At 43.9% G+C, this 16149-nt stretch overlaps 1 protein-coding gene across 1 annotated transcript in view; it reads right to left on the minus strand.

Moving 5' to 3' along the window:
• Positions 1-16149, minus strand: part of egfl6 (EGF-like-domain, multiple 6) — a 425554-nt gene that overhangs the window by 40593 nt on the left and 368812 nt on the right. The window contains exons 4-5 of the mRNA XM_041210637.1: positions 6498-6617; positions 3337-3456 (exon numbers count right to left, since the gene is read on the minus strand). Of these exons, the coding sequence (XP_041066571.1) occupies positions 3337-3456; positions 6498-6617 (240 nt within the window). The remainder of the gene's footprint in view (positions 1-3336; positions 3457-6497; positions 6618-16149) is intronic.

Here is a 16149-nt window from a genome sequence, read left to right on the forward strand (position 1 = left end):
ATGGTCTTCAAATTGATAATGATAAAGATATTGGAATTTTAGTAGACCCGAACACTAAAGGAGGGTCACCAATATCCTGGCTGCGAGGTTTGCTAGTGTCACTCGGGAGGGTTTAAACTAGAATGGCAGGGGAGTGGGAACCAGAGCAATAGGTCAGCTGGTGAAATAAATGACTGGGAACCAGTGAATATGGCCAGTAGGACTAAGAGGAAGTGGAGGCAGGGAGAAATTACTGAACACAGTGGGACTGGGGGTCTGAAATTCATTTGTTTCAATGCAAGAAGTATAACAGGCAAGGCAGATGAGCTTAGAGCTTGGATTAGTACTTGGGACTATGATGTTATTGCTATTAAAGAGACTTGGTTGAAGGATGCACAGGATTAGCAGATAAATGTTCCAGGATTTAGATGTTTCAGGCAGGATAGAGAGGGATGTAGAAGAGGTGGGGGGGTTGCACTGCTGGTTAAGGGGAATATCACAGCTGTATGACAGGAGGACACCTCGGTGGGCTCATGCAGCGAGGCAATATGGATAGAGCTCCGGAATAGGAAGGGTGCAGTCACAATGTTGGGTGTTTACTATAGGCCTCCCAATTGCCGATGGGAGATTGAGGAACAGTTATGTAGGCAGATTTTGGAAAGATGTAAAAGCAATAGGGTTGTTGTGGTGGGTGATTTTAACTTTCCCTATATTGACTGGGAATCACTTAGTGCTAGGGGTTTGGATGGTGCAGAATTTGTAAGGTGCATCCAGGAGGGCTTCCTGAGACAATATGTAGATAGTCCAACTAGGGAAGGGGCAATACTGGACCTGGTATTAGGGAATGAACCTGGCCAGGTGGTAGAAGTTTCAGTAGGGGAGCATTTCGGGAAAAGTGACCATAATTCAGTAAGTTTCAAGGTACTGGTGGATTAGGATAACAGGAGTCCTCGGGTTAAGGTGCTTTATTGGGGGAAGGCTAATTATAACAATATTAGGCAGGAACTGAGGAATCTAGACTGGAGGCGCATGTTTGAGGGCAAATTAACAACTGACATGTGGGGGGCTTTCAAACGTCAGTTGAAAAGAATTCAGGATCGGCATGTTCCTGCTAGGATGAAGGATAAGCATGGCAAGTTTCAGGAACCTTGGATAACGAAGGATATTGTGAGATTAGTCAAAAAGAAAAGGGAAGCATTCGTAAGGGCTAGAAGGCTGGGAACAGATGAATCCCATGGAGAATATAAAGAAAGTAGGAAGAAACTTAAGCAAGGAGTCAGGAGGGCTAAAAGGGGTCATGAAAAGTCATTGGCAACCAGGGTTAAGGAAAATCCCAAGACCTTATATACATATGTAAAAAGCAAGAGGGTAGCCAGGGAAAGGGTGGGCCCACTCAGGGAGAGAGGTGGGAATCTGTGTGTGGAGCCAGAAGAAATGGGAGGGATACTAAATGAATACTTCTCATCAGTATTCACCAAAGAGAAGGACTTAGCGGTCGATTTATCTAGGGAAGAGTGTGTAGATAGCCTGGATCATGTTGAGATCAAAAAAGAGGTGTTAGACAACTTGAAGAATATTAAGGTGGATAAGTCCCCAGGGCCAGATGGGATCTACCCCAGAGTACTGAGGGAGGCAAGGGAGGAGATTGCTGGGGCCTTGACAGAAATCTTTGTATCCTCACTGGCTATGGGTGAGGTCCCAGAGGACTGGAGAATGGCCAATGTTGTTCCATTGTTTAAGAAGGGTAGCAGGGATAATCCAGGAAATTACAGGCCGGAGAGCCTTATGTCAGTGGTAGGGAAATTATTGGAGAAGATTCTTCGTGCCAGGATTTACCACCGTTTGGAAGCAAATGGGCATATTAGTGAGAGGCAGCATGGTTTTGTGAAGGGGAGGTCGTGTCTCACTAACTTGATTGAGATTTTCGAGGAAGTGACAAAGATGATCGATGATAGAAGGGCAGTGGATGTTATCTACATGGATTTCAGTAAGGCCTTTGACAAGGCCCCTCATGGCAGACTGGTACAGAAGGTAAAGTCACACAGGATCAGAGGTGAGCTGGCAAGATGGATACAGAATTAGCTTGGTCATAGAAGACAGAGGGTAGCAGTGGAAGGGTGCTTTTCTGAATGGAGAGCTGTGACTAGTGGTGTTCCGCAGGGATCAGTGCTGGGACCTTTGCTGTTTGTAGTATACATAAATGATTTGGAGGAAAATGTAACTGGGCTAATGAGTAAGTTTGCAGACGACACCAAGGTTGGAGGAGTTGCAGATAGTGAAGAGGATTGTCAAAGGATACAACGGGATATAGATCGGTTGGAGACTTGGGTGGAGAAATGGCAGATGGAGTTTAATCTGGACAAATGTGAGGTAATGCATTTTGGAAGGTCTAATACAGGCAGGAATTACACAATAAATGGCAGAACCACTAAGTGCATCGACGGGCAGAGGGATCTGGGTGTACAGGTCCACAGGTCACTGAAAGTGGCAACGCAGGTGGATAAGGTAGTCAGGAAGGTATTTGGCATGCTTGCCTTCATTGGCAGGGGTATTGAGTATAAAAGCTGGGAAGTCATGCTGCAACTGTATAGAACCTTGGTTAGGCCACACTTGGAATATTGCGTGCAATTCTGGTCACCACATTACCAGAAGGATATGGAGGTGTTGGAGAGGGTGCAGAGGAGGTTTACCAGGATGCTGCCTGGTCTGGAGGTTATTAGCTATGAGGAGAGGTTGGAGAAACTCGGATTGTTCTCACTAGAGCGACGGAGATTGAGGGGCAACTTGATAGAAGTTTACAAAACTATGAGTGGCATGGACAGAGTAGATAGTCCGAAGCTTTTTCCCAGGGTGGAAGAGTCAATTACTAGGGGACATAGATTTAAGGTGAGAGGAGAAAGCTATAGAGGAGATGTGCGGGGCAAGTTTTTTACGCAGAGGGTAGTGAGTGTCTGGAATTCGCTGCCAGAGGAGGTGGTGGAAGCAGGTACGATAGTGATGTTTAAGAGGCAGCTTGACAAATACATGAATAGGATGGGAATAGAGGGATACGGACCCCGGAAATGCAAAATGTTTTAGTTGACGGGCAATATGATCAGCGCAGGCTTGGAGGGCCGAAGGGCCTGTTCCTGTGCTGTACTTTTCTTTGTTCTTTTTCTAAACATGATTGTGGTACAATTGGAATAAGTTTATCAAGTAATAATCCAAAATTAATTAGTGGAAAATAACGTGCTTGGTATATATTCTGCAATAAGTAATGAATAAAAACTCAAAGAAACAAACGATTTTTTTCTGTAAGTCAGGTTTTTTTTCACTGGTAAACATATTCTAATGATTGATGTTAAGGAATGCACAGACCTATGCAAGTTTTTCCATTTGGTCCCAGTTGCAATCCAGAGGATGGACAAAGACAATGGATCTCTCCCTTCACATCTTCACAGCCATACTGACAGTTTGCCATAGCACATGTCCTGGAATCTAAAAAGCACAAAATCAGTGAGTTCATATGTGATCCATAAACCCAAAAATACACAGCAAACCCCCACAACAATACTTAGAAAGTTGCCTTTCCCTATTTTTTTAGGTGACTGAAATTTAATCCTGTTTAATCCTGAAGCAAGTTACACAGGCACAATCAATTCTGTATTGGGAAAAAAATATAATTTATTTCAATATTTTTACTCTTCACTATTCCCTAGGAAAAATAACAAGTGAAAAGCGCATTTCATTTTTGAACTCTGTCATTGTAGAGCTGGGTAATAAACATTTGACAGGAGGAGAAGGGTTCAATGTCAAATCAGGTACAGAAAGTATAATGAAGAGAAGGAAATAATGTTTGGATTAAGCGAGAGAGTGAATGAAAAAGAGAGAGGAAAAGGGACATGAAGGAAAAACAATTATTTAATTTATAATGGCCTCAAAAATACCCAAGTTCACACTGTGCGCTGTAAGGTTAAAAACATTAACTAAGAGGACCAGAAAATGAACCTTAACGATGATCAATCCAACAGAAATATTTAGTCACACCATTCCAAGGATGTTTTACTCACTAGCACATGTACCATCTGGCATTGTAGAGCTAAAAGGTTGACTGGTAAAGGGTTGAACAGTGATTTGTTAGTTTTAATTTTTCATCATGGTAGTGTTAGTTTATTCATTTGTCATTTATAGTTGGATGGAACAAATCATTATCAAATGCAACTACTGACCTTGGCAGGAATTAATGAACTAATTGATGAATTAAAACTGATAAATAAATTCTTGTCAGTCACAAATTAAAGCTGGTTGCCCCATCCAGTTATGCTAAATATCTGTCATCCTGCCAGCAACAGGGATGTTGGGTTCCACGTTGCTAATATTGTTGCTTCACTGGCACAGTGTTTTGGAGTTCCTCGGTGCTGGCACAGAGTTTTGGAGTTCCTCGGTGCTGGCACAGTGTTTTGGAGTTCCTCGGTGCTGCCACGGTGTTTTGGAGTTCCTCAGTGCTGGCACAGTGTTTTGGAGTTCCTCGGTGCTGCCACAGTGTTTTGGAGTTCCTCGGTGCTGCCACAGTGTTTTGGAGTTCCTCGGTGCTGCCACGGTGTTTTGGAGTTCCTCGGTGCTGGCACAGTGTTTTGGAGTTCCTCGGTGCTGTACCGCAGTGTTTTGGAGTTCCTCGGTGCTGCCACGGTGTTTTGGAGTTCCTCAGTGCTGGCACAGTGTTTTGGAGTTCCTCGGTGCTGCCACAGTGTTTTGGAGTTCCTTGGTGCTGCCACAGTGTTTTGGAGTTCCTCAGTGCTGGCACAGTGTTTTGGAGTTCCTCGGTGCTGCCACAGTGTTTTGGAGTTCCTCGGTGCTGCCACAGTGTTTTGGAGTTCCTCGGTGCTGGCACAGTGTTTTGGAGTTCCTTGGTGCTGCCACAGTGTTTTGGAGTTACTCGGTGCTGCCACAGTGTTTTGGAGTTCCTTGGTGCTGCCACAGTGTTTTGGAGTTACTCGGTGCTGCCACAGTGTTTTGGAGTTACTCGGTGCTGTGCCACAGTGTTTTGGAGTTCCTCGGTGCTGCCACAGTGTTTTGGAGTTCCTCGGTGCTGCCACAGTGTTTTGGAGTTACTCGGTGCTGCCACGGTGTTTTGGAGTTCCTCGGTGCTGTGCCACAGTGTTTTGGAGTTCCTCGGTGCTGCCACAGTGTTTTGGAGTTCCTCGGTGCTGCCACAGTGTTTTGGAGTTCCTCGGTGCTGGCACAGTGTTTTGGAGTTCCTCGGTGCTGGCACAGTGTTTTGGAGTTACTCGGTGCTGTGCCACAGTGTTTTGGAGTTCCTCGGTGCTGGCACAGTGTTTTGGAGTTCCTCGGTGCTGCCACAGTGCTTTGGAGTTCCTCGGTGCTGGCACAGTGTTTTGGAGTTCCTCGGTGCTGGCAGTGTTTTGGAGTTCCTCGGTGCTGTGCCACAGACTGTAAAGCATGACTTTGTACCTGTGATTGCCGACATAGTGAATTCCTGATCTTCACTATGCTGCTGGAGATACACTGATCAGAAATTAGGCATTTTCCCAAAAGAAGGTATAGAAAATTTGAGGGCAAATAAAATGACCACTAGTTGCTCCATACAGCCTCTGGCGATAGTGCCAGCAGCCTGGCAGTGGATTCTGTCGATGGTGTTTATCTTGAGAAGTTCTAGCTCCACTGCTTGGACCTGCTATGTTTCCCACTATATCTCCACTTCTCTTTCCACCTTCTCGAAACCACCATTTGGATCAAGTTTGCCTCCTAACTCTCACACTGTGGCTCAGCAGTCATTCCTTTATCTCTTTTTTTGTTCTCTCCCCTCTAGTCCTTGGGAGACTTTCTACATGGAGACCCATGGGACTGGGTGGAATGCTGTTTTTACACCTTGCCCAATATTAACCTCCATTGCTTTCAGTCGGGTGGGGATTAACATTGCACCCAACCCCATCAGCTTCCCAATGAGCAGATTAAGATGAATTTAAGGCCATGTACATCTTCCATTACAGACACCTTTAACTGCACAGCCTTCTATTGAGAACAAAACCTAGTATTGGGCCAGATTCTGTAACAGGGCATCTAAAGACATCTGCCGTTCATTAGACATTCCCCCTGCACCCTTCAGCGCTAAATAAAATGTTTCCCACAAAATTGTTGAAAGTGTTGAAAACAGTAGGGGAAAACAGGGCACCCGGGACCCGAATGGACAGGGCAAGTCTTAACCAGTGAGATTTAACAATTGGATAATAAACATTTGACAGGAGGAGAAGGGTTCAATTTCAAATCAGGTACAGAAAGTATAATGAAGAGAAGGAAATAATGTTTGGATTAAGAGAGAGAGTGAATGAAAAAGAGAGAGGAAAAGGGACATAAAGGAAAAATAATTATTTAATTTATAATGGCCTCAAAAATACCCAAATTCACACTGTGCGCTGTAAGGTTAAAAACACTAACTAGGAGGACCAGAAAATGAACCTTAAAGATGATCAATCCAACAGAAATATTTAGTCACATCATTCCAAGGATGTTTTACTCACTAGCACATGTACCATCTGGTGTCAGCATGTAGCCATTCAGACAGTAGCACTTGTAGCTGCCATGTGTGTTCATACATCTGTGTTCACAGGGCCTTGGCTTCAGTCCACATTCGTTAAAATCTGCAGCAGCCAAAAAACATTGGTGCTAAAACAGGAATAGCTGAAAGAACTGCTTTCATTTGGTTGACAAGATGCTTTTTGACACTCTGGAGTAGCACACAAATGTGAGAAGTGTTCAAACGCCTTTGAAAACACAAACAGAATGAAGTCATGCTGTACAATATTAATGTTCGAATGTGTAAGAGAGATAGAAGATTGCCCCTTTGAACCGGTGCGTGGTTGCAGCGGCAGGCGGGGGGCTGGGGGTAGGGGGTAGCGATGAAGAATGCCACTCTGAATAAAGGATATAAACTGAGGCCCAGCACATGGCAACTACAAAGTTTAGCAGAGAGGTTTGAGGGATTAAAAGTGGGCTAACAGAGAATTGAGATGGAGGTGTCAATGAGTAACTACATAAGATCTGATTAGTGAGGAGCAGAGCCATCAAAGTCAGGGACACATGAAGGGAGGAGGCTGAGATCAGTATTAGAGTGAGCAGGCAGACAAAGGGGAGAAATATTTAGGATCCGGTATAGGGAACACAGGGAGTGGGAGAAGATAAGCAGCTGAATTTGAAGATTATAATCTTACCTGTGGCCTCAGCCTGGGAACAAGAGAGGAAGTTTTTGTTTTTGCTTATAGGTTGCAAAGGTAAGTGTGCAAGCATGTTACAACATCTTGCCTTGGTGCACAGCTAGTCACTGTAAACTTGGGACATATAATAGAGCGAGAATGGGCTGAACTGTGCTTTATATTCAGCTTTCTAATAGCACAGATATGATCATGAGTTTACATTGCAGTGTCTCCTGTTGCCATCTGAAAGTTTCCACAATGTCACCCATTAAATATGGCCAGGAATGAGCAAAATGTACAGTGTCACACAAGGTTATTTAATGTTTAATGTTCTCACAATCACTGAAGGTAACTAACATGCATGGTACCAGGTTAGCATTCAGGAATTCAGAGTTCATGCCCCCATACACGCGTGTGCCTTCATTGCTGAACATCAGGCAACCATTTTGGAATGTGCCAACAAGGTGCATCGGCGGAGTGTCCACAACCCACACCTTGCATGATGCCCTGTCTACTCAAAGCACTTTATGATCAAGGTCAGCCCATATTAGGCATGGAGTATGCCTCAGGCCTCTGCTAATACAGAAGGGTTTCTGGTGTTGTCCATTGTGATATTAGTCCCCATCATCTAAATACAAGGTTATACCTACACGGAAAGAACTAAATATATCAAACTTAAGGTTCATTACTTGCAGTATTATGGTCAGTGTACTCTTTCTATGGCACTGTTGGAGTGTCCTACTTTTAACATAATTGGGAATTGGGGAGTCTCTGTCCATAATTTTCCAATCCTCCTTAGATACAGGGGTGGTGCCAGATGACTGGAGAATTGCAAATATTACACCCTTGTTCAAGGAAGTGTGCAAGGAAAAGCCCAGACCAGTCAGTTTAACCTTGATTGTGGGGAAGCTTTTAGTTCTTTCCATGTAGGTATAACCTTGTATTTAGATGATGGGGACAATGCCAGAAAACCTTCACTTCGGGCAGTGGAGTTCTGTATTAGTAGAGGCCTGAGCTTTTAAGGAGTGATCATTTGGGACAAAGTTAACAGTCACTTGGACAAATATGGGTTAATTAAGGAAAGCCAGAATGGATTTGTTATGGGTAAATGGTGTTTAATTGGCTTTAGTTTTTTGATACAGTAACATGCAGAGAGGGTGGATGAAGATAGTGCTGTTGATGTGGTGTATATGGAGTTCCAAAAGGCATTTGATAACCACACTTGTCAGCAAAGTTAAAGCCCTTGGAATAAAAAGGATTCTGGCATCATTGACATGAAATTAGCTGAGTGACAGGAAACGTGTGGTGAATACTTGTTTTTCAGACTGGAGGTAGTTCATAGTGAGCTCCCCAGCGATTGGTGTTAGGAGCCCTGCTTTCCCGATGTATGTCAATAACCTAGGCCTTTGTGCCCAGGGGTGGAATCTCCTGGTCTCACCAGCAGCAGGAAACTTGGTCCCAGGGGAACTTAATTTGGCTTGAGGCCAAAAATCAATTTCCCGATGGTGGGATGAACTTTAGCAGTTATGTTTTTGGGACTTTAAAGATGATCAAGCTTCGAAGAACAATGTCAGGAAGCCCTTTTGCATGCATTAACCTATCAGGCACGCTCATTAAAAGGCCAGCTCATCGAAATTAAGCTCCCAGTGAGAAATGAGAACGTTCACTTTTATGACTGCACATAAGTGGTGTGCTCCTACCAAGGCTGATTTCTCCCATCACTAATGGTGAGTTGCTGCTTCATTGTCCTCTCTGGAGAGCGCCTGTAAATGGCGGCCTGTGCTTGAGACTGAGTGGTAGCAGTGCAAGTTGCATGGAGGATGACCAAGGAAGAGAGGAAGGATTATGGTGGAAAGGATAATGCAGGCTGTCTGGATTCCCTTTAAATATTGCACCCCGACCTTCGAACCCATGAGGTAACGGAGGGGACAGTGACTTCCTGCCTGCCCCCACCACAGGAATCGACAAGCTCCTTACGAATGCATATTTAAAAGCTGAACAGTGCAAGATCACACTTAGTTAGTTGTCCTGCACGTCACTCGTCCTACACAGATGTGGAAGTCACTCCCACTTCCACATCTGCCACTAAACCTAGACTCCAGAATGGAACATTCCAGCCCAACACACTATTTCAAAATGTGTGGATGACATAGAAACTTGGAAGTATTGTGAACTGCGAGGAGGATAGTGATAGACTTCAGGATGACATATAGGGGCTGGTGGAGTGGACAGAGAAGTGGCAGATGAAATTTAATGCAGAGAAAGGTGAAGCGATTCATTTTGTTCGGAACAATGAGCAGACAGACAATATAAAACAAAGGGTACAATTCTGAAGGAGGTGCAGGAACAGAGGAACATGGGGTATATGTACATAAATCATTGAAGGTGAACGTATCGGATCCTGGGATTTACAAGTCAGGGGAATAGAGAACAGAAGAAAGGAAGTTATGATAGGTCTGTATAAAACACTGGCTCAGCTTCAACTGGAGCATCGGGTAGAATGTGTAGGTTGGCGGGCGGGCGCCTGACCCAATCGGATGTGAGATCACGCGAGGTGACGCTGGGTGAGTGTCTCGCCCTTATCCCACAGTCACGCGATATTTTGGTCAGCAGACACATGCAAAAGTTAGAAGCTCGTCCACCGACAATTAAGACACCAGTTAAGAGAATAAAAGATAATAAAAATTAAATTGTCTTTAATTTTATGTTGCCCATACGACCTTACGGTTAGTGGATGGGCGAATCGGCCAGGCGGCCTTTGTACTTTTCTTCAAACCTCATCCACGGGCGGGATTTTCGTAATGTATATGTTCAGGTGACAGATTGTGATCCTTGCACATTTTGTTCCTGATTTTGAAAACTTTATTTCAAGCTTCTCAGGTCTTCAGCTCCCTGAAGGCCCACGGCTGCCTCAGGGAGATTTCTGCCAGCGCTCGCCTGTGCCCACAATGATGTCAGCGCCCACCCTCTTCCTGTCCCCTTCGTGGCAGCGCTGAGCTTTTCACCAATTATCGGCCAGCCAGCATGAACTCGCGGCTGGGGGACGAACGTGCTCGGCGGTCTGTTACCTGGCTGCTCCCGGGAACACTGAACGTGCCTGCCCGTCTGCCTAAAAATTCAGGCCATTGTGTCCAGGACGGTGCACCACACTTCAAGAAAGGTACTGAGCCTTAGAGAGAGGGTGCAAAAAGATTCATGAGAATGGTCCCAGAGATGAGACGTTTCAATTATGTGAACTGGAGGATCTGGCAACTTTCTCTTGGAAGAAGAGAAAGAAAGTGGAGATTCGCTAGAAGTGTTCAAAGTCTTGAGGGATAGAGTATACAGGAACAATCTGTTCCCAATGAGGGATAGAGTATACAGGAACAATCTGATCCCACTGAGGGATAGAGTATATAGGAAAAATCTGATCCCACTCAAGCATAGAGTACACAGGAAAAAGCTGTTACCACTGGTGGATAGAGTATACAGGAACAATCTGTTCCCAATGAGGGATAGAGTATACAGGAACAATCTGTTTCCAGTGAGGGTTAGAATATACAGGAACAATTTAGTCCCACTGAGGGATAGAGTATACAGGAACAATCTGTTCCCAGTGAGGGATAGAGTATAAAGGAACAATCTGTTCCCACTGAGGGATAGAGTATAAAGGAACAATTTATTCCCACTGAGGGATAGAGTGCGCAGGAACAATCTTGTTTCCACTGAGGGATAGAGTATACAGGAACAATCTGTTCCCACTGGTGGATAGATTATACAGGAACAATCTGTTCCCAATGGTGGATAGAGTATACAGGTACAAACTGTTTCCAAAGAGGATAGAGTATACAGGAACAATCAGTTTCCACTGATGGATAGAGTATACAGGAACAATCTGTTCCCACTGAGGGATAGAGTATACAGGAACAATCTGTTCCCACTGAGGGATAGAGTGTACAGGAAAAAAACTGTTCCCACTAAGGGATAGAGTAAACAGGAACAATTTATTTCCAATGAGGGATAGTGTATACAGGAACAATCCGTTCCCACTGAGGGATATAGTATACAGGAACAATCTGTTCCCACTGAGGGATAGAATATACAGGAACAAATTGTTCCCACTGAGGGATAAAGTGTACAGGAACAAACTGTTCCCACTGAGGGATAGAGAAGACAGCAACAATTTATTTCCACTGAGGTATAGAGTATACAGGAACAATCTGCTCGAACTGAGGGATAGAATACACAGGAACAATCTGTTCCCACTGAGGGGTAGAGTAGACAGGAACAAGCTGTTCCCACAGAGGGATAGAGTATACAGGAACAATCTGTTCCCACTGAGGGATAGACTATACGGGAACAATCCGTTCCCACGAAGCGATAAAGTTTACAGTAACAATTTTTTCCCACTGAGGGATAGAGTATGCAGGAACAATCTGTTCCCACTGAGGGATAGAGTATACAGGAACAATCTGTTCCCACTGGTGGATAGAGTATACAGGAAAATCTGTTACCACTGAGGGAAAGAGTATACAGGAACAATCTGTTGCCACTGAGCGATAGAGTAGACAGGAAAAATTTGTTACTATTGAGGGATACAGTATGCAGGAACAATCTGTTATAACTGAGGAATAGAGTATACAGGAACATTCTGTTCCCATTGGTGGATAGAGTATACAGGAACAATCTGTTCCCACACGTAGATAGAGTATACAGGAATGATCTTTTCCCACTGAGCGATAGAGTATACAGGAACAAACTGTTTCCACTGAGTGATAGAGTATTCAGGAAAAATCTGTTCCCACTGAGGGATAGAGTATACAGGAACAATCTGAGCCCACTCGAGGATAGAGTATACAGGAACAATATATTACCACTGAGGGATAGAGTATACAGGAACAATCTGTTCCCAATGGGGGATAGAGTATACAGGAACAATCTGTTCCCAATGGGGGATAGAGTATACAGGAACAATCTGTTACCACTGAGGGATAGAGTATACAGGAAAAATCTGTTCCCACTGAGGGATAGAGTGTACAGGAACAATGTGTTACCACTGAGGGATAGAGTATACAGGAACAATCTGTTCCCACTGAGGGATAGAGTATACAGGAACAATCTGTTCCCACTGAGGGATAGAGTATACAGGAACAATGTGTTACCACTGAGGAATAGAGTATATAGGAACAATCTGTTCCCACTGAGGGAGAGAGTATACAGAACCAATCTGTTCCCATTGTGGGACAGAGTATACAGGAACAATCTGTTCCCAATGGCAGATAGAGTATAAAGGAACAATCTGTTCCCACTGAGGGATAGAGTATACAGGAACAATCTGTTCCCACTGAGGGATAGAGTATACAGAACCAATCTTTTCCCACTGAGGGATAGAGTATACAGGAACAATCTGTTCCCACAGAGGGATAGAGTATACAGGAACAATCTGTTCCCACTGCGGTATAGAGTATACAGGAACAAACTGTTCCCACTGAGGGATAGAGTATACAGGAACAAACTGTTCCCACTGAGGGATAGAGTGTACAGGAACAAACTGTTCCCACTGAGGGATAGAGTATGCAGGAACAATCTGTTCCCACTGAGGGATAGAGTATACAGGAACAATCTGTTCCCACTGGTGGATAGAGTATACAGGAACAATCTGTTCCCACTGAGGGATAGAGAATACAGGAACAATCTGCTTCCAAAGAGGGATAAAGTATACAGGAACAAACTGTTTCCACTGAGGGATAGAGCATTCAGGAAAAATCTGTTTCCACTGAGGGATAGAGTATACAGGAACAATCTGTGCCCACTCGTGGATAGAGTATACAGGAACAATCTATTACCACTGAGGGATAGAGTAAACTGGAACAATCTGTTCCCAATGGGGGATAGAGTATACAGGAACAATCTGTTACCACTGAGGGATAGAGTATACAGGAAAAATCTGTTCCCACTGAGGGATAGAGTGTACAGGAACAATGTGTTACCACTGAGGAATAGAGTATACAGGAACAATGTGTTCCCACTGAGGGATAGAGTATACAGGAACAATCTGTTCCCACTGAGGGATAGAGTATACAGGAACAATCTGTTCCCACTGAGGGATAGAGTATACAGGCACAATCTGTTCCCAATGGGGGATAGAGTATACAGGAACAATCTGTTCCCAATGGGGGATAGAGTGTACAGGAACAATCTGTTACCACTGAGGGATAGAGTATACAGGAACAATCTGTTCCCACTGAGGGATAGAGTATACAGGAACAATGTGTTACCACTGAGGAATAGAGTATATGGGAACAATCTGTTCCCACTGAGGGAGAGAGTATACAGAACCAATCTGTTCCCATTGTGGGACAGAGTATACAGGAACAATCTGTTCCCAATGGCAGATAGAGTATAAAGGAACAATCTGTTCCCACTGAGGGATAGAGTATACAGGAACAATCTGTTCCCACTGAGGGATAGAGAAGACGGCAACAATTTATTTCCACTGAGGTATAGAGTATACAGGAACAATCAGCTCGAACTGAGGGATAGAATACACAGGAACAATCTGTTCCCACTGAGGGGTAGAGTAGACAGGAACAAGCTGTTCCCACAGAGGGATAGAGTATACAGGAACAATCTGTTCCCACTGAGGGATAGACTATACGGGAACAATCCGTTCCCACTAAGCGATAAAGTTTACAGTAACAATTTTTTCCCAATGAGGGATAGAGTATACAGGAACAATCTGTTCCCACTGAGGGATAGAGTATACAGGAACAATCTGTTCCCACTGGTGGATAGAGTATACAGGAAAATCTGTTACCACTGAGGGAAAGAGTATACAGGAACAATCTGTTGCCACTGAGCGATAGAGTAGACAGGAAAAATTTGTTACTATTGAGGGATACAGTATGCAGGAACAATCTGTTCCAACTGAGGGATAGAGTATACAGGAACATTCTGTTCTCATTGGTGGATAGAGTATACAGGAACAATCTGTTTCCAAGGAGGAATAGAGTATACAGGAAAAATCTGTTCCCACTGAGGGATAGAGTATACAGGAACAATCTGTTCCCACTGCGGTATAGAGTATACAGGAACAAACTGATCCCACTGAGGGATAGAGTATACAGGAAGAAACTGTTCCCACTGAGGGATAGAGTGTACAGGAACAAACTGTTCCCACTGAGGGATAGAGTATGCAGTAACAATCTTTTCCCACTGAGGGATAGAGTATACAGGAACAATCTGTTCCCACTGGTGGATAGAGTATACAGGAACAATCTGTTCCCACTGAGGGATAGAGAATACAGGAGCAATCTGCTCCCACTGAGGGATAAAGTATACAAGAACAATGTGTTTCCACTGAGGGATAGAGTATACAGGAACAATCTGCTCCCACTGAGGGATAGAATATACAGGAACAATCTGTTCCCACTGAGGGGTAGAGTAGACAGGAACAAGCTGTTCCCACTGAGGGGCAGAGTATACAGGAACAATCTGTTCCCACTGAGGGATAAAGTATACAGGAACAATTTGTTCACACTGAGGGATAGAGTATACAGGAACAATCTGTTCCCACTGAGGGATAGAGTATACAGGAACAATCTGTGCCCACTCGTGGATAGAGTATACAGGAACAATCTGTTCACACTGGTGTATAGAGTATACAGGAAAAATCTGTTCCCACTGAGGGATAAAGTTTACAGTAACAATTTGTTCCCACTGAGGGATAGAGCATACAGGAAAGATCTGTTCCCACTGAAGGATAGAGTATACAGGAACAATCTATTCCCACTGAGGGATAGAGTAAACAGGAACAATCTGTTCCAAATAAGGGATAGAGTATACAGGGACAATCAATTACCACTGAAGGATAGAGTATACAGGAACAATCTATTCCCACTGACGGATAGAGTAAACAGGAACAATCTGTTCCCACTGAGGGATAGAGTATACAGGAACAATCTATTCCAACTGAGGGATAGAGTAAACAGGAACAATCTGTTCCCACTGTGGGAAAGAGTATACAGGAACAATCAATTCAAACTGAGGGATAGAGTATACAGGAACAATCTGTTCCCACTGAGGGATAGAGTATACAGGAACAATCAATTCAAACTGAGGTATAGAGTATACAGGAACAATCTGTTCCCACTGAGCGATAGAGTACACAGGAACAATCTATTCCCACGGAGGGATAAAGTATACATGAACAATCTGTTTCCATGAGGGATAGAGTATACAGGAACAATCTGTTCCCATGGGTTATAGCGCATACAGGAACAATCTGTTCCCACTGAGGGATAGAGTATAGAGGAACAGCTGTTTCCAATGGTGGATAGAGTATTCAGGAACAATCTGTTCCCACTGAGGGATAGAGTACACAGGAACAATCTATTACCACTGAGGGATAGAGTATACAGGAACAATCTGTTCCCATGGGTTATAGCGCATACAGGAACAATCTGTTCCCACTGAGGGATAGAGTATAGAGGAACAGCTGTTTCCAATGGTGGATAGAGTATTCAGGAACAATCTGTTCCCACTGAGGGATAGAGTACACAGGAACAATCTATTACCACTGAGGGATAGAATATACAGGAACAATCTGTTCCCATGAGGGATAGAGTATACAGGAACAATCAAGTCTCACTGAGGGATAGAGTATACAGGAACAATCTGTTTCCACTGGTGGATAGAGTATACAGGAACAAACTGTATCCACTGAGGGACAGAGTAAACAGGAACAAACTGTTCGCACTGAGGGATATAGTATACAGGAACAAACTGTTCCTACTGAGGGATAGAGTATACAGGAACAATCTGTTACAACTGAGGGATAGAGTATACAGGAACAATCTGTTCCCACTGGTGGATAGATTATACAGGAAAAATCTGTTACCACTAAGGGATAGAGTATACAGGAACTATCTCTCCGCACTGAGGGAGAGAGTATACAGGAACAATCGGTTCCCACTGGTGTATAGAGTATACAAGAACAATC

The sequence above is a fragment of the Carcharodon carcharias genome, chromosome 18 (genome assembly GCF_017639515.1).
Source record: "Carcharodon carcharias isolate sCarCar2 chromosome 18, sCarCar2.pri, whole genome shotgun sequence".
Lineage (NCBI taxonomy): Eukaryota > Metazoa > Chordata > Chondrichthyes > Lamniformes > Lamnidae > Carcharodon > Carcharodon carcharias.